This window comes from Scyliorhinus canicula, chromosome 6 (genome assembly GCF_902713615.1).
Source record: "Scyliorhinus canicula chromosome 6, sScyCan1.1, whole genome shotgun sequence".
Taxonomy (NCBI): Eukaryota; Metazoa; Chordata; class Chondrichthyes; order Carcharhiniformes; family Scyliorhinidae; genus Scyliorhinus; species Scyliorhinus canicula.
In genome coordinates, this window is record NC_052151.1 from 29,612,957 (window position 1) to 29,632,818 (window position 19,862).

Genomic DNA, 19,862 nt, shown 5'->3' on the forward strand with positions numbered 1-19,862 from the left:
TTTTTTTAAAAAATTACTTTTATTCAAATTTTCATCAAAACAAAATTTTTTGCATAACGATTAACAACATTTAACACAAAATAAATGTTGACCATATACAGTAGTCCCCCGTTATACCGCGCTCCGCAATACCGCGGTTCGCGATATACCGCGGGGGGGCTGATGGACCCCAACTGTCAGTTGCGTCAATTTCAGCGGCCGGCTCCGGAGAGGGAAGCTGCTGTCACTAAAATAATCAGCCGGCCGCTGAAATTGACACTGCCCGCTGCTCTCTCTCTCCAATCCAACTTTTAAGTTTTAATGTTTCTGATTGGAGGGAGAGAGCAGCCGGCAGTGTCAATTTCAGCGGCCAGCTGATTGTTTCAGTGAGAGAGCAGCTTCCCTCTCCGGATCAAAGCGAGCTGGCCGCTGAAATTGACAAATTGACAAAGGAGATTACAATGGGATAGGAGAAGAACTAGCTAAGATAGACTGGGAGCAAAGACTTTATGGTGAAACAGTTGAGGAACAGTGGAGAATCTTCCAAGCGATTTTTCACAGTGCTCAGCAAAGATTTATACCAACAAAAAGGAAGGACGTTAGAAAGAGGGAAAATCGACTGTGGATATCTAAGGAAATAAGGGAGCGTATCAAATTGAAGGAAAAAGCCTACAAAGTGGCAAAGATTGGTGGGAGGCTAGAGGACTGGGAAATCTTTAGGGGGCAACAGAAAGCTACTAAAAAAGCTATAAAGAAGAGTAAGATAGATTATGTGAGTAAACTTGCTCAGAATATAAAAACAGATAGTAAAAGTTTCTACAAATAAATAAAACAAAAAAAGAGTGGCTAAGGTAAATATTGGTCCTTTAGAGGATGAGAAGGGAGACTTAATAATGGGAGATGAGGAAATGGCTGAGGAATTGAACAGGTTTTTTGGGTCGGTCTTCACAGTGGAAGACACAAATAACATACCAGTGACTGATAGAAATGAGGCTATGACAGGTGAGGACCTTGAGATGATTGTTATCACTAAGGAGGTAGTGATGGGCAAGCTAATGGGGCTAAAGGTAGACAAGTCTCCTGGCTCTGATGGAATGCATCCCAGAGTGCTAAAAGAGATGGCTAGGGAAATTGCAAATGCACTAGTGATAATTTACCAGAATTCATTAGACTCTGGGGTGCTCCCGGTGGATTGGAAATGAGCAAACGTGACACCACTGTTTAAAAAAGGAGGTAGGCAGAAAGCGGGTAATTATAGGCCAGTGAGCTTAACTTCGGTAGCAGGGAAGATGCTGTAATCTATCATCAAGGAAGAAATAGCGAGGCATCTGGATGGAAATTGTCCCATTGGGCAGACGCAGCATGGGTTCATAAAGGGCAGGTCGTGCCTAACTAATTTAGTGGAATTTTTGGAGGACATTATCAGTGCGGTAGATATCGGGGAGCCATTGGATGTGATATATCTGGATTTCCAGAAAGCCTTTGACAAGGTGCCACACAAAAGGTTGCTGCATAAGATAAAGATGCATGGCATAAAGGGTAAAGTAGTAGCATGGATAGAGGATTGGTTAATTAATAGAAAGCAAAGAGTGGTGATTAATGGGTTTTCCTCTGGTTGGCAATCAGTAGCTAGTGGTGTCCCTCAGGGCTCAGTGTTGGGCCCACAATTGTTCACAATTTACATAGATGATTTGGAGTTGGGGACCAAGGGCAATGTGTCCAAGTTTGCAGACGACACTAAGATGGGTGGTAAAGCAAAAAGTGCAGAGGATACTGGAAGTCTGCAGAGGGATTTGGATAGGTTAAGTGAATGGGCTAGGGTCTGGCAGATGGAATACAATGTTGACAAATGTGAGATTATCCATTTTGGTAGGAATAACAGCAAAAGGGATTATTATTTAAATGGCAAAATATTAAAATATGCTGCTGTGCAGAGACACCTGGGTGTGCTGGTGCATGAGTCGCAAAAAGTTGGTTTACGGGTGCAACAGGTGATTAAGAAGGCAAATGGACCACCCGGAAAGCGGGGGCGCAGTGGAGGAGGGCGCAGGGGGCGGTATATGAGTATGGGGAGAAGGCAAGTCGGATGCTGGCCCACCAGCTCCGGAAGCGGGAGGGGGCGAGAGAGATAGGGGGAGTCACAGATGCAGGAGGGAACTTGGTGCGGGGTGGCAGGGACATCAATGGGGTGTTCAGATCCTTTTACGAGGGGCTGTACCAGGCGTTGCCCCCTAGGGAGGTGGGCGGAATGGACCGCTTTCTGGGTAAGCTGGAGTTCCCAAGAGTAGAGGATGAGCGGGTGGAGGATCTGGGGGCCCGAATCGAGTTGGGGGAACTGATGGAGGCGCAGGGGAGCATGCAGACAGGGAAAGCGCCAGGACCTGACAGGGTCCCGGTGGAATTTTACAAGAAGTTCTCAGATCTGCTGGGCCCGCTACTTGTAAGGGCCCTGAACGAGGCTAGGGAGGGGGGGGGCTCTGCCCCCGACGATGTCTAGGGCAATCATCTCTTTGATCCTGAAGCAGGACAAGGACCCCCTCCAGTGTGGGTCCTATAGGCCGATCTCGCTCCTTAACGTGGACGCAAAGTTATTGGCAAAGGTACTGTCCAGAAAGGTGGAAGCAGGGTAGCATGGTGGTTAGCATAAATGCTTCACAGCTCCAGGGTCCCAGGTTCGATTCCCGGCTGGGTCACTGTCTGTGTGGAGTCTGCACGTCCTCCCCGTGTGCGTGGGTTTCCTCCGGGTGCTCCGGTTTCCTCCCACAGTCCAAAGATGTGCGGGTTAGGTGGATTGGCCATGCTAAATTGCCCGTAGTGTCCTAATAAAAAAGTAATGGGGGGGGGGGGGGTTTGTTGGGTTACGGGTATAGGGTGGATACGTGGGTTTGAGTAGGGTGATCATTGCTCGGCACAACATTGAGGGCCGAAGGGCCTGTTCTGTGCTGTACTGTTCTATGTTCTATGTGGTCCCGATGGTTATCCACGAGGACCAAACGGGGTTTGTGAAGGGGAGGCAGCTGAATGTCAACGTACGGCGGCTTCTTAATGTTATGATGATGGCGCCGGTGGCTAGGGAGGCGGAAATAGTAGCATCGATGGATGCGGTACAAGCTCAATGTGGGGAAATGTGAGCTGTTTGTGTTGCACCTGGGGGACCAGGAGAGGGAGATACGGGAGCTCCCGTTGATGAGGCAGAGAGGAGCTTGAGATATCTTGGGGTCCAGATAGCTAGGAACTGGGGAGCCCTGCACAGGCTTAACTTTTCAAGGCTGGTGGAACAGATGGAGGGAGAGTTCAGGAGGTGGGACGCGCTGCCACTTTCGTTGGTGGGCAGGGTCCAGTCGGTTAAAATGACGGTGCTCCCGAGGTTTTCGTTTCTTTTCCAGTGCCTCCCCATATTGATTCCGAAGGCTTTTTTCAAAAGGGTGAATAAGAGTATTCTGGGGTTTGTGTGGGCGCGGAAGGCCCCGAGAGTAAGGAGGGTATTCCTGGAGCGAAGAAGGGAGGCAGGTGGTTTGGCGCTGCCCAACCTGTGTGGGTATTACTGGGCTGCGAATGTGGCAATGATTCGCAGGTGGGTGATGGAGGGGGAGGCTGCCGCATGGAAAAGGCTGGGGGTGGCGTCCTGTGTGGATACGAGTTTGGGGGCATTGGTGACAGCCCCGTTTCCACTCCCCCCGGCAAGATATTCCACGAGTCTGGTGATGGTGGCGTCCCTCAAAATTTGGGGGCAGTGGAGGCAGCACAGGGGGGAAGTGAAGGCCTCAGTGTGGGCCCCGATACGGTAGGTGGATTGGCCATGCTAAATTGCCCGTAGTGTAAGGTTAATGGGGGGATTGTTGGGTTACGGGTATACGGGTTACATGGGTTTAAAGTAGGGTGATCATTGTTCGGCACAACATTGAGGGCCGAAGGGCCTGTTCTGTGCTGTACTGTTCTATGTTCTATGTTCTACGGGGCAATCACCGGTTTGCACCAGGGAGAATGGATGGGGGGTTTTTGAGGTGCCATAGGGCAGGCATCAGGCGGATGGGGGACCTTTTCCTCGATGGGAAGTTTGCGACTTTAGAGGAGTTGGAGGGGAAGTGGGGCCTCCCCCCTGGGAATGCTTTCAGGTATATGCAGATTAGGGCGTTTGTTAAGCGGCAGGTGGTGGAGTTCCCGCTGCTGCCGCCTAGGGGGGGTGCAGGATCTCGGCGATTTATCAGATGATGCAGGAAGAGGAGGAGGCCTCGGTGGAGGAGCTGAAAGCGAAGTGGGAGGAGGAGCTAGGGGAAGAGATTGACGATGGGACATGGGTGGATGCCCTGGGGAGGGTGAACTCGTCCTCTTCTTGCGCACGCCTCAGCTTAATTCAGCTGAAGGTGTTGCATAGGGCGCACATGACTGGGGCCAGGATGAGCCGGTTCTTTTGGGGGGGGGGGGGGAACGGGGGACAGGTGCGGGAGATGTTCGGGAGGCCCAGCGAACCGCACCCACATGCTTTGGGCATGTCCGGCGTTGGAGGGGTTTTGGAAGGGGGTGGCGGGGACTTTGTCCAAGGTGGTCGGTTCCAGGGTGGAGCCATTGCTGGGGGCTCGCGATCTTCGGGGTAGCATCGGAGCCAGGAGTGCAGGAGGCGAGAGAGGCCGGTACACTGGCCTTTGCGCCTCTAGTAGCCCGGCGTAGGATTCTCTTACAGTGGAGGGGCGCGAAGCCCCCCGAGCCCGGAGGCCTGGATCAATGACATGGCCGGGTTCATCAGGCTGGAAAAGATGAAGTTTGCCCTGAGGGGGTCGGTACAAGGGTTCTTCCGGCAGTGGCAGCCGTTTCTCGATTTCCTGGCGGAGAGGTAGAGGGTGCTCAGTCTCAGCAGCAACCCGGGGGGGGGGGTCGAGATTTGTTAAGGGGGTTTGTTTTCGCGACGGTGTGTTTGCTATTTTATTTTTTTTCTTTCTTGTATTGTTATTAGTTATTAATTTATTACTTTGTATTGGGGGGGGGGGGGGATTTCTGTTTCTGTTTAGTTTTACACCGTGTTTACTTTAACTGTTGGGAGAAAATCTGTTGTTGAAAAATTTGAATAAAAATTATTTAAAAAAAAAGGCAAATGGAATTTTGTCCCTCATTGCTAGAGGGATGGAGTTTAAGACTAGGGAGGTGATGTTGCAATTGTATAAAGTGTTAGTGAGGCCACACCTGGAGTAGTGTGTTCAGTTTTGGTCTCCTTACCTGAGAAAGGATGTACTGGCGCTGGGGGGTGTGCAGAGGAGATTCAAGAGGTTAATCCCAGAGCTGAAGGATTTGGATTACGAGGAGAGGTTGAGTAGACTGGGACTGTACTCGTTGGAATTTAGAAGGACGAGGGGGGATCTTATAGAAATATATAAAATTATGAAGGGAATAGATAGGATAGGTGCGGGCAGGTTGTTTCCACTGGTGGGTGAAAACAGAACTAGGGGGCATAGACTCAAAATAAGGGGAAGTAGATTTAGGACTGAGTTTAGGAGGAACTTCTTCACCCAAAGGGTTGTGAATCTATGGAATTCCTTGCCCAGTGAAGCAGTTGAGGCTCCTTCATTAAATAAATGTTTTTAAGATAAAGATAGATAGTTTTTTTGAAGAGTAAAGGGATTAAGGGTTATGGTGTTCGGGCCGGAAAGTGGAGCCGAGTCCGCAAAAGATCAGCCATGATCTCATTGAATGGCGGAGCAGGCTCGAGGGGCCAGATGGCCTACTCCTGCACCTAATTCTTATGTTCTTAACTGCCTTCAGGGCCTCCCAATCCGTGGACGCCACTACCTCCCCCATATCATTAGTTTCCAAGTAATTTTTAATGTTCCTCTTTATCGGCCCACAAACCTCGTCGTCTGCTAGCAGCCCCACACCTAGCCTCCATAGTGGGCGCTGATCTCTCTCCTCCCCAAGACGCAAATCCACCCAGTGCGGATCATGGTCAGAGACTGCAATAGCCGAGTATTCAGTCCCCTCCACCATAGGGATTAATGCCCTGCTCATCACAAAGAAATCTATACGGGAATAAACATTGTGGACGTGGGGGAAAAAAGAGAACTCCTTCGCTCTCGGCCTGGCGAATCTCCATATGTCTACGCCCCCCACCTGTTCCATGAATCCCCTCAGTTCTTTAGCCGCCGCTGGTCGCTTTCCCGACCTGGGCTTTGACCGGTCCAATACAGGGTCTATGACTGTGTTAAAGTCACCCCCATAATCAGATTGTGTGAGTCTGAGTCCAGAATCATGAATTCCACATCGTCCCAGTTCGGGGCGTAAACGTTCACTAGCACCACCCGAGTCTCCTGCAGCTTCCCGCTAACCATTATGTATCTGCCCCCTTTGTCAGCCACAATACTCCCTGCCTCAAAAGCCACCCATTTGCTGACCAGGCTTGCCACTCCTCTGGTCTTTGAATCCAGCCCCGAATGAAACATCTGGCCCACCCACGCTTTTCTCAATCTTGTTTGGTCCGCAAGTTTTAGGTGTGTCTCCTGTAGCATGGCTGCGTATGCCTTTAACCTCTTTAGGTGCGAGAACACGCGAGCCCTCTTGACCGGCCCATTCAGGCCCCGCACATTCCACATGACCAGCCTGGATTTGGGGGGGGCGGGGGGGGGCGACGACTAGCCATCTCCCTTTTTCAGCTATCCACAAGCCCACGCTTACTCGAGCCCTCCCATTGGAGCCCCCCCCCCCCCCCCCCCCCCCCCCCCCCCCCTCTGTTCCCCCATGTTGGCTCCTTTTCTGTCAGCAAAGCAGCATCCCCCCCCCCCCCCCCCCCAGCAGCCCCATGATCCCAAACCCCCAAGTCAAGTACCCACTTGACACTGGCTGATGTTACACATTGTTGCTACTGTGCATTGGTGGTGGAAGCGAGTGAACATTTAATTTGGAGCATTAAGTACCAATCAAATAGGACAGTGTCAAGCTTCTGGAGTGTTGTTGAGGAGTTGTGCTCACCCAGGCAAGTGGAGAGTATTCCATCAAACACCTGACCCGTACCTTGTAGATGGTGGTCAGGGTTTGGGAGTCAGGAAGAGAATTATTTGCCACAGAATTCCTGGCCTCTGATCTGCTCTCACAGATGCCATATCTGTAGGGCTGGTCCAGTTCAATATCTGGACAATGGTAAACCCCTAAATTTTGATAGTGGGCAATTCAGTGATGGTTATTGCCATTGAATGTCAGGGGGCGATGGTTAAATTCTCTCTTGCTGGAGATGGTCATTGCCTAGCACTTGGGCAGCACAAATGTTACTTATCATTTATTAGCCCAAGCTTGCTGTTTTTTTGTTAGGGCTCCTTGATACCACACTCAGTCAAATACTGCCTTGATGTCAAGGGCAGTCGCTCTCCCCTCACCTCGGGTTCAGCATTTTTGTCCATGTTTGGACCAAGGAGGTAATGAGGTCAGAAGCCAAGTGGATTTGGAAGAAGCCGGAGTAAGTGTCAACGAGCAGAGTATCGCTTGATAAGTTCCAGTTGGTTGCACTGTCAAAGACACCTCCCATCAGTTTGCTTTTGATCAAGACCTTCTGGATTTGTCCTGCCTGGGCTGGGCATGCCTGGGCAGGGCATAAGTGGGCAGTTTTTCACATTGTCGGGTAGATGCATTGTAGCTGTACAATGTCTGGAACAGATAATTGGCTAGTATTTTTTATTCGTTCACGGGATGGGGGCATTTTTGGCTAGGTAAGCATTTATTGCCCAACCCTAGTTGCCCTGGAGAATGTAGTGGTGAGTGGACTTCTTTAATTGCTGCTGTCCATGTATTGCAGGAACACCTAGAGCGCTGTTCGGAAGGGAGGTGCATGATGTTCACCCAGCAACAGTGAAGGAACAGCAATATAGTTCAAAGTCAGGGTGGTGTGCGAATTGGAGGGGAATTTGCAACTCAAGTTTTCAGTGATGTAAGGGCAGCACGGTGGCACAGTGGTTAGCATTGTTGCCTACGGCACTGAGGACCCGGGTTCGAATCCCGGCCCTGGGTCATTGTCCGTGTGGATGTTGCACATTCTCCCTGTGTCTGCGTGGGTTTCGCCCCCACAACCCAAAAAATGTGCAGGATAGGTGGATTGGCCACACTAAATTGCCCCTTTAATTGGAAAAAATAATTGGGTACGCTAAATTTATTTAAAAAAAGAAAAAAGTCTTCAGTGATGTTGTCAGGGGACATAGCCGTTGCAGTATCCAGTGCTTTCAGCAGTTTCCTGGCATCACGTAGAGTGTATCAAATTGGCTGAAGACTGGCATCTGCAATGCTGGGAGCCTCTGGAAGAGGCTGAGCTGGATTATCACTCAGATCTTTGGCTGAAGATGGTTGCTTACACTGTTTGGCATGCAAGTAGTCTAGTGATGCATCTTCACCAGGTTGACATCTCATTTTCAGGTATGCCTGGTGCTGCTCCTGGCATACCTCTCCTCTCTCTTCATTCGACCAGGGTTGATCCAAGGCAGCACGGAGTATTGTGCGGGCAGCACGGTAGCATTGTGGATAGCACAATTGCTTCACAGCTCCAGGGTCAAGGTTCGATTCCGGCTTGGGTCACTGGCTGTGCGGAGTCTGCACATCCTCCTTATCTGTGCGTGGGTTTCCTCCGGGTGCTCCGGTTTCCTCCCACAGTCCAAAGACGTGCAGGTTAGGTGGATTGGCCATGCTAAATTGCCCTTAGTGTCCAAAATTGCCCTTAGTGTTGGGTGGGTTACTGGCTTAAGGGGATAGGGTGGAGGTGTTGACCATGGGTAGGGTGCTCTTTCCAAGAGCCGGTGCAGACTCGATGGGCCGAATGGCCTCCTTCTACACTGTAAATTCTATGATTAACCTATGATCCCCCAGTTTGACGGTTAAGGTTAAGTGGAGGATATGCTGCGCTATGAGGTCAGATTGCGATTGAATACAATCCTGTTATTGATAGCTTACAGTGTCTCATAGATGCACAGTTTGCCAGAGTTGCTAGATTTGTCAGAAAACCAAGATATTCTCAATATGAAGACAGGCCTTCATCTCCATAAGGATGATCCAATTATCACTCTGACTAATCTGGTCCTGGACAGACGAATCTTCAACTGATAATTTTGTGAATATGTGGTCAAGTAGCTTTTTCCGTCATTGGCTCCCTCACCATCATTGGCAGGTCCAGTTTCGCAGCCATGTCGTTCATCAGTCGGCCACCCCAGTAAGCAATGCGAACATGCAATTTAGTAGTCCTTCAGCCTCTCGAGCCTGCTCTGTCATTAAATATCATGGTGGTACTGAGCCACTCTTGGTGATGGACATTGAAGTCCCCCATCCAGAGTACATTATGTGCCTTTGTCACCCTTGGTGTTTCTTCCAATTGATGTTCGATGTGGAGGGGTACTGATTCATCAGCTGATACGAGGGCAGGAGGTTTCCTTGCCCATGTTTGACCTGATGCCATGAGACTTCATGGGATCCCAAGTCAATATTGAGGACTCCCAGGGTAATTCATTCCTGACCTCTGGTGTGTCTGTTCTGCAGGTAGGACAGGAGAATCTAGGGGTGTTCGTGGTTGGGACATTGTACGGTAAGAATTGGTGAGGATGAGTATGGAGGCTGTTGCTTTGATTGGTCTGTGGGACAGTTCTCCCAATTTTGGCACAAGGCCCCAGATGTTACCAAGGAGGACTTTGTAGGTTCAGAAGGGCTGGGAATCTAGCTGTCATTTCCAATGCCTAAGTCAATGCCAATTGGTCCATCCAGTTTCATTCTTTTTCATTAAATCTCAAGTACCCAATTAGTTTTTCCCCCCAATTAAGGGGCAATTTAGAAGGCCAATGCACCTACCCTGCACATCTTGGTTGTGGAGGTGAGACCCACACAGACACGGGGAGAATGTGCAGGGAGAATGGGCACCATGCTGCCTATTAGTGGAATCATTAAACCATTGATCTATAACCATACGAAATATTTATGGCAATGGGCAGACTGAGACTGGTGTGATTATGAAACTATACTGCACCAGGTTTAGACAGTGCAATTAATGCACAATACAAAGAAGTTTAATGTAAGATCTAGTGTTTACAGAACATATTTACAAATAATAATATTGGTTAGTTATTCTATGATGGTGGTATAATATGCTCATCATTTAAATACAATAGCTGTGGCCACTAACATTTTGAACTTTCAATTGTCTCTATCATCATTTCACACTTGAAAATCAAGTCACTTTTGAGCTCTCTTTGTTTGGTCGACTCCAGCTCCTAATTCTTATGTTCGTATGTTGAGGAATATTCCTAATTCACATGTTCGCACGTTGAGAAATATTCAATCATTCATTAACCCCTCAAATACTAATTCCAGTAATGAAGAATCTAAATTTAAAAATGCAATACAAGATAAATCTATTTTTATTAATCAGGGCAGCATATTGCAAATAGCAGCTAATCTTTCAAACTACATTATTTTAGCTGATTGTTATTGGATACTGTTCCATTTCATTTTGCAGAACAGCACATCTTGCCTCAAGTTCAAGTTCCAGTGACATAACTTAAATGTCTTCATTTAATTTGTTCCAGTAAAGGGTGCCAAAGCAGTAAATTAATTGCTAATATGTTCTTTACCTCATCAGAAGCATCCATCATACCACCATCCGCTCCTCTTCCAGGTCCCCAGACCTTGCGTTTTTGTTTCAGTTGTCCTCGCATCCCACGGCCCCGGCCAATTCCTCGACCTCTACCCTTCTGCATAACACCTAGAAAAATTTCAACTCCCATTAAATTTCCACGTTTCTTTTGGACAAATCACACATGCCTTTCGCAGCAAAGACCTACATTCGTCGTGGAAGCTGCATGCAATAAATCTCGAGCCACCAGCCTAGGGTTTTCCTTCTTATGGAAAGTGGATATTAGATGAATTTCTCATGGCAGAGTGTAGAGAAACTGAAGTAAGGAATCATAGATCTGATGTAGCATTTTTCAGTTCCAATATATCACTGTAAATCATTTAAAAGCAATCATAAGGTACTGATGTCTGGACTAGCATAAACTTGTCTTTTATTTGGGTTAAATAGCAGATTTGTGGGATGAAAACTTCTTTTGTCTACTGGGCTACAGAGTTCTACATAAAACCTGCCTAGTCATTCTCTGCCAATTATTCGTGAAGATGGGCTTCACAGGTCAAAACATCTCCTAATTCATCATCAAGTTGCCAACAGAGAAACCAGAGGATGGTTGGTGCATTGAAGAAGAAATGCTCAACACTCTTCTAAACTTAGGGCTTGGATACATTATTGGATTAGCTTTACTTTGCATGAATCAATGTCGTAGCTAACATTTTGAAGTGAATACTTGGTTGCCTGCTATTGGAAGATGCAAGCATTTTATCTACTTGGTGAACATAATTTAGGAAAATTATTTTTCAAATTCTTGATTACTTTAATTTGGACAAACTGTGAATGTAAGAATATCAAGAAAATTAAGAAGCTAGCAAATCAATACACTAAATTATATCAATATTCTGCATCAATGACTGAGAGGAAATATATTCATGCCACACAATTCTATACATAGTAAAGTGCCAATCTCAACTGGACTGTCAAGAGTGTGTAGTGAGACTTCCAGCAGGTTGGGAAGAGGTGAAATGTCTAGCTCTTATATCCTTAAGCCTCAAAGTAGCACTTGGGACAGGCTACATGCTCACATATCCCAACCACCATCCTTATACCACAATTTGGTACGAGAAAGATTATCTATAGTGTTTAGATCCGATTTGATTTCATCAAATGATACAGCACAGGGGGCATTTCTGCCCATTGTGTCCATGCTAGCTCTTTGAGATTAGGTCTACTCCCTGCACTTCAGCCCATCGCGTCTACACTGACCCTCTGAAAGAGTACCCTACCTAAGCCACTCTCCGCCCTATCCCTGTAACCCCATAACTCCATCTAACCGTTGGACACTAAGGGGAAATTTAGCATGGCCAATCTACCTAACCTGCACATATTTGGACTGTGGGAGGAAACCGGAGCACCCGGAGAAAACCCATGCAGACACAGGGAGAGTGTATAAAATTTATAGCCTTGTAATATTTCCTTTACAAATATATATCCAATTCCCTATTGGAAGATATTATTCCATCTTCATCCACCATCTTTCAGGCAGTGAATTCCAGATCATTGTATACAAAAAAACCTCATTTCTTTTGTCAACGACCGTAAATCCCATGTTCTTTATTTACTGACCCTGCTGCCGTGGAAACAGTTGCTCCTTATTTTCTTCTACCGAAAGTCTTCATAATTTTGAACACGTGCATCATATCCTCCCATGACTCGTGTCAAGAATAGCTTAAAACGTTCTTGCAACATTTTACTACATTAAATTGCAAAATAAATACAAGCTCTTCAACTTTAAATGCAGTAATGTACCATTCTTGGAAGCCACAACATGCATTTTGGTTCCAAAGTACATACTTTCTAAAGATACAGATAACCCTTCCAGATACCTTTCATTCCAGGCTTTCGCATTTGTCCCATAGGTGGCCCTTTAGGAGACATAACTGTCGATGCTTCCTTTGCCTGTTTATACTGCTTTAATTCATGAGCAAAATCATCGCACTCCTCATCTTCATAGGCATCATACTTCTCCTCACTGTAGTCGCTGTATTCAGCATAATCACGGTCATCAGCCTTATTGTTATTGTAACATTTCTGTGCAGGTAATGGTGGAGGAGATTTCATGTAATTTCCAGGTCCTTGTGAATGCTGAAACAAGGTAGCTGATTTAGATTCAAATATGCAGAAGTTATTCATCAACTTCACCTTAACATTGTTAATATATTTTATTGAGAGTAGATCCTGAACAACAATAAGTAAATCCAGACTAAAAAGGTTTTCCCTCAAAATTCTCTCTTTTTTTTTCTTTACAAGTTCCAAACATCATGACCATCGGGTACTGGGACTGATAGACAAAGGGAATTCAATACCAATCATAACTTAAATTAATCAACTTCACCTTATAGTTTAACAGAACACACAAAATGGAATACAAAAAACATGAGGTATTCTGTAAATATTATTGACCAAAGCAATCTGGTTGAGCACTTAGTATCATGCAGCACTAAGATGGTACATCAATAATAGTAAAGTGGAAAAAAAACTTCCTTTCCCAGGGCTGAAAGTCTTCAAAGATTTGTTTGTATATAAAGACCATTAACCTTCATCTGTATTTATGGGAAATCCTTAAGAATGGTGCTAAGACTTGGAGAAAAAGGCAGCACTGAATAATGCCAAGCAGAACATGAGGAAACGAGGAAGAGGGGAAGTTTTCATCAAAGCGACCGTGCAAGACATTTCTTAAAGAGTATAACAAAGGAACAGGAGTAGGTCATTCAGCCCCTCGAGCTTGTCCCGCCATTCAATGAGATCACGGCTGATCTATGATCAAACACCATATACCTGCCGTTGGCCCATATATGTGCCTTTGGCCCACATTCCTTAATATCTTTGTTTAAAAACCTATCTATCTCATATTTAAAATTAACAGCTGTACTGTGAGGTGGGGAAACAGGACCATTGCCACCAGCTTTGTGCTGTGATGTACAGGCTTGTTTGCCGTCAGCATTATGCTGTGACATACAGGCATCTAGTGTGCCTAAGCACCAACTCTCAAAATATGTACATAAGAGAGATTTTGGACGAGAATGCATTGTTTGCGGATAAGGCCTAATAGCATACATTTGAGCAAGAGTTACAAAGCTGTAATCCATTCCTTAAAATGTAATAGCTTGCTTAATTCATGCTGTTAGAAATTAACTCCTGCCTTACTTTTAAACACCCAATGGCGTATCACATGGTCTGGCTTTTGCTACCTCCTTCACTGTACTAAGCTGTGGATTTCAGTACCCATGGTGGAGATTTAATCAACAAAAATATCACTAATTTTCATAATTCTTTGCCATTTTAAAGATTAGATGTAATTGTTTTGTTATATTGGTGTATTCTAATAGAGAACTGACCAGTTGAAATAAGTAATTGTATGACTTCACTGTTTAATCAGCTGACTGTCATCCCTTTCCTGTATACATGTTTGACGGAATCAGAAAATCTGTTTCCTAGATTTTAAAACGACAGTGAAACGAGAAAGAAACTTATTTTCCAAATCATTAAGTTCTGATTTGAAAGCGAGTTTCCAGAAGAAAAACTTCTTGAATAAAATGATCCCATTCTGTTTTGAGTTGGAGAAATTATCCTATTAAACCTATAAATTAATAAATTACTGATAATGTTTAGTTTATGATGCTTGACAAAATACAAAGTTGCAGTGCAATAGATTCAACGTTCTTAATGTTTTGACTATGTTGACAATTTGAAACTTGTAGCTAGAACTGATTTTTTTGGTTTAAATTAGAGTACCCAATCAGTTTTTCCAATTAAGGGGCAATTTAGCGTGGCCAATCCACCTAGCTTGCACATTTTTGGGTTGTGGGGGCGAAACCCACGCAACACGGGGAGAATGTGCAAACTCCACACAGACAGTGACCAAGAGTCAGGATCGAACCTGGGACCTCGGCACCATGAGGCTGCAGTGCTAACCCACTGCGCCACCATGCTGCCCCTTCCAGAGCCTATTTTAAGCATCTAATAATAATAATCACTTATTGTCACAAGTAGGCTTCAATGAAATTACTGTGATGAAATATGATGTCGAGAATTCAGACACTGTATCATTGAATTACACTCTTATATGAATTGGGCAATTATAACTGCTGCTTGGTGTGAAAGTTGCACCACTGATGCTTTAACTTCTTTCTTAATATAGTAATTGACTTGGACTTTTGAGAACATTGCACTGAAGTGCTGGCTTGAAAGCAGGATACCATTTGACATTAATGTAAAGATATATATATAATATAATATATTTTATATATGTAAAAATTATCTTCAAGTTATCAGTTGTGCTGCTTTATGTAACCCATGATAATGTATTATCAAGCAATTTTCAGGACTTGGGTATGCTATCAAGTAGAGACAGGGTTGTCACTTCAGTAAAATGAAAGATAAAAACAATGTTTTGATCACTATATGTTAAGTTCAGCAATTTCCTGCACTAAATTATAAAATAAATTATTTGATAGTGAGATTAAGCCTTTTTAAAAGAAAGTTTTTGCTTTAAAACTAGGTGCTGACATTCTTTTGTTTATAAAAAACCTTAAGGGGTTTTTCATTTCATTTCATCTTTGCTTAGCACCTGCAAGAATAGGTTAGAAGAGTGGACCAAAATGTGGCAGGTGGAGTTTAACATGGATAAGTGGGGGGTCATGTATTTTGGTTGTAAAAACGGGAAGGCAACTTATAATGTTTATTAGTGTCACAAGTAGGCTTCCATTAACACTGCAATGAAGTTATTGTGAAAATCCCCTCGTTGCCAAACTACAGCACCCGTTTGGGTCACTGAAGGAGAATTCAGAATGTCCAATTCATCTAACAAGCACGTCTTTTGGGGAGAAACTTTGGGGTGCTCCAGTGCAGAGGGATCTGGGTCCCCTCGTGCACGAGTCACTGAAAACTAGCATGTAACAGCAGGTAACAAAGAAAGCGAATGGAATGTTGGCATTTATAGCTACAGGAATAGACTATAAAGGCAAGGAAGTGGTGTTGTAACAACACAAGGCATTGGTGAGACCGCACCTGAAGTATGTGCACAGTTTTGGTCAACTTATTTGAGGAAAGATATAATGGCATTGGAGGAGTTCAGAGGCTGTTCACTAGATTGATTCCAGAGATGAGAGATTGTCGTATGAAAAGAGATTGAACAGTTTAAGCCTATACTCTCTAAAATTGAGGTATAAAGGATACAGAATGATAAACAGTAGAAATAAAGTAGACATGGAGCGGATGCTTCCTCTCATGGGGTATTCCAGAACGAGAGGCAAAACAGAGTTGAGGAGAAACTACTTCTCCCAAAGGTTTGTGAATCTGTGGAATTCGCTACCCCACAGGGCGGTGGAGGAGTTAGACAGATTGTTAAATTGGTAATGGGCTGAAGGGTTATGGAGAGCAGACAGGACATGGAGTTGAGGCCATAATGAGAACAGTCATAATCGTATTGAACGTGCAGGCTCGAGATGCCAAATTGCCAACTCCTGCTCCTAGCTCTGATGTTCTAAGAAATAACTATTCTGTCTAATTTTGCCATCCAACTCTTGGTCTGTAGCCCTGTAGTAACAGCACCTCAAGCATAAATCTGGTGTTCTTGATTAATATGGGGATTTGTTGATTAAAATGGAGATCCAGGGTTATGGGGAAAAGGCAGGAGAATGGGGACGATGAACATATCAGCCATGATTGAATGGCAGAGCAGACTCAATGGACCAAATGGCCTAATTCTGCTCCTATACTCTATGGTCTAAGAATGAAATTTGGTTAAATTATATTAAATAGATTAAGGAACATGACTATAATCAGACGTATTTGGGTGAGGGGAGAAGCAAAGCTTTGTATTTAAAATTGGATATTTTTATGCAACCAATTTTGTGAACACGAATTGTTTAAAAGAGATGTGTATGTGTGAAAATTTATCTCAGGGCTGAAAAGATTAATGCAAAATAATTGTATTTTATTTCTGTTTTGACTTTCATGGTTGGTGCTTGTAGACAGAGCTTTAGTGAGGAATTATGTCAGTGAAAACTGGTTAAATACGAGGATGACCAGTTCTTGCTCTCATATTTAAGAGTATAAATATATGGTGAGGGTGAACAAACTAACACAACCCAAGCTTGGATTTCTACTCAGCATTTTGCAAAGATGCACAAACGATATACCTGAAGATGTTAAACTATCCCTTAAATAAATTGCATGGCAACACAAATGTCTTGCGTATCAGTCAAATGAAGAAATTGTAATCAAACGGAGTGCATCGCAAAATCAATTTAACAATTCTAAAACTAACAAAAAGTAAATTTTGAGTCCTGAAAGAAATTTACAAGAAGACATACACTTGTACAGTTTAAGTTATACTACCGAACCAATTGCAGTCCCTCTGTGAAGATGATTTGAAGAATATTTATGGTTGACATTTGAGGAAGTTGTGGCAATCATTTTGATAGTGATTAACTGTTTATGATTGGTTCCTGGCCAAATTAAGATATTTAGGAGTGTTAGTTGAAAAGGATTTGTCTCAAGGTGCCATAAAAGGCTTATGCACTGAATAGAACATTCCCAACATTAGCATGTTTTAGGTTAAATTTGTACTTTGAAATAGAGAAGAAGGATTGTACATTCTTTTTGCATTATTCAAAAATATTTCTTCAGCTGATTAAAAAGAGAAACATGCTATAAGTTTATTTTAGGACATGACTCCAAGTTTATCCTCCAGTTTTATCTGCTTCCCAAGATTTCTTTTAGCAGCAGAGCGGTTATGAAACACAAATTGAGGGAATTAGTCCATATATTGCATTGAAGTACATGTTACTAGATTAATGCAAAAAAAAAACGCTTATTTGGAAGGCACATCACAACTGTTTTTAGTTACTTACTGGAGAGAAAGGAGCATCATATTCTCTGTAGGGCACAGGACCTTTCTTGTACGACCTTTCAGCATCAATATCAGAGTCATAACTGAAGTCTGAATCACCACTGGAAGGAGAATGTCGCTGCAAAATAATTTAAGCTCACTCAGTATAATAAAAAGGGCTTATGCGCTCTCAATGTGAACACCGAGGGGCTGCATTCTTTTCTACAATAACCAAATTTGTTCTGTAGAAACCAGATAAATAAAAACACAAGTTGAACAGGTCCATCTGTTCATGTTACCTTGTGCTTCTCTTTCTTCCTCCTCTTTGTTTTTTTCTTTTCCCTTTCTTTTTCACGCTTTCTCTTCTTCTTTGATCTTCTATGGGATGACTTATCTTCTTTTTCACTTTCTTTTGATTCTTTCTTCACTTCAAGATTTCCTTCAAGTCCATCATCATCTATTTCTCCATCTTCAAGTTCTCCATCTTCCCTGTAATTACAAATATCACCATTATGTTTCAGGGCTTCCACACTTTTAATGCCTGAGCTGGGTAAAGCTTTTTATTTAAAAAAAGGTTGGCTTTTTAAAAAAAAAATCTCATTTACCAATCTTTCTTTTCCAAATGACATAAAACCCACATCCCATAGAAACAAGAATAGGCCAATCAGCCCATTGAACCCACTCCATCATTCAAATAGATCAGGGCTTATCATCCATCTCAGCACCATGCTTCTGCATTATCCCCATATTCCTTGATGTCATTAGCACACAGAATCTGTTTTCAGCACGCTCAATGATGATTGAGCTTCCACAGCCCTCTGGGGGTAGAGAATTTCAAAGATTCACCACCCTCTAAATGAAGAAATTCTCCCCTCATCTCAGTCCTAAATGGTCAGCTCCTGATTTTGAGACAGTGTCCTCTGATTCTGAACTCATCAGCCAGTGGAAACATCCCATCTACATCTACCTGGTCACACTTTTAAAATAATTTTGTAGACTTCAACCAGATCACCTCTTTCTTCAAAACTCATTAGAATATAGGCCCCGTTTCAATCTCTCCTCACAAGACATCTCAGGGATGAACATGGTGAACTTCTGTTACACATCCTCCATGACAAGTATATGGAGATCAAAGCTGTACAAAGTAGGATGCAGTCTCACCAAGGCTCTATACAATTGCAGCAAGGTATCTTTACTCCTGGACTCAAATCCCCTTGTGATGAAGGCAAACATGCCATTTGTCTACCTTAGTTTGCATGCTAGCTCTTAGTGACTCATGAACAAGAATATCCAAGACCCTTTTAGTCATCAACACTTCCTACACCTCAAAGAAATATTCGGCCTTGTTTTTGTATCAAAGTGGATAACTTCACACTTCACATTTTAAGCCATCTTCCACGTTCTTGCCCATTCACTTAGCCTGACAACTCACAACTCACATTTCCACCTAGCTTTGTGTTTTCAGATAATTTGGAAATATGGTCTCCACATTAAAATTACGGATATAGATTGCAAAGCGCTATGGTACCATTAAGGATCCTTGCGGTACCTCACTAGTAACAGCCTATCATCCTGAGAATTACCCATTAATCCCACTACTAATTCTCAATCCATATCACTGTTACCTCCAATCCCATGTACTCTTAATTTGGTTAACTAACTGCCTGTATGGGCCCTTATCAAAACCCTTCTGAAAATCCAATTACACCATATCCACTAGTTCTCTTGATCTATGCTCCAGGTAGCATCCTCAAAACAAAGGCCAACAGGTTTTTCCTGCAGGATTTCCCTTTCATAAATTCATTATGACTCTCTCAATCATTATTATATTCAGTTATCACATCTTTTATAATATAGTCTAACATTTTTTCTACTACTGACATCCAACTAACAGATCTGTTTTTTCTCTCTCTCCCCCTTAAATAATGAGGTTACATTTGCTACTTTCCAGCCTACAAGAACCTTTCCAGAATCTACAGAACTTTGAAAGCCAACCACCAATGCATCCATTATCTATTTAACCCACCTCCTGCAACACTGGGATTTAGCTCATATGGTCAAGGGGATTTATCAATCTTCAACCCAATTAATTATGCAAGGACCATCTCTTTTAATGCTCATTTCTTTTGGTTCTTTATTTTCATAAGTCCTTTGGTTCCCTAGTATTTGGTAGATTTTCTGCGTTTCCTCCATGAAAAGAGACACAAAGTATTTGTTAAATTTCTCTGCCAATTCTCTATTCTCCATTATAAATTCTCCAGTTTCTACCTGTAATAGACCCACTATTTGTCCTTGCAAATAGTTTATTTTTCACAGACATAAAAAAGCTTTCACGGTCCACCTTTATGTTTCCTACTAGCTTGCATTCACATTCTCTTTTCCCCTTTAAAAACTAGAGCCAGAGGACACCATCTCAGA

At 43.7% G+C, this 19,862-nt stretch overlaps 1 protein-coding gene across 4 annotated transcripts in view; it reads right to left on the minus strand.

The window, feature by feature from the left end:
- LOC119967063 (zinc finger CCCH domain-containing protein 6) overlaps positions 1-19,862 on the minus strand; it is a 71,801-nt gene that overhangs the window by 29,220 nt on the left and 22,719 nt on the right. For all 4 annotated transcript variants that reach the window (XM_038799099.1, XM_038799100.1, XM_038799098.1 and 1 more), the window contains 4 exons: positions 17,744-17,933; positions 17,467-17,583; positions 12,436-12,694; positions 10,557-10,687 (listed from right to left, as the gene is read on the minus strand). In XM_038799099.1, coding sequence (XP_038655027.1) covers positions 10,557-10,687; positions 12,436-12,694; positions 17,467-17,583; positions 17,744-17,933 — 697 coding nt within the window. The remainder of the gene's footprint in view (positions 1-10,556; positions 10,688-12,435; positions 12,695-17,466; positions 17,584-17,743; positions 17,934-19,862) is intronic.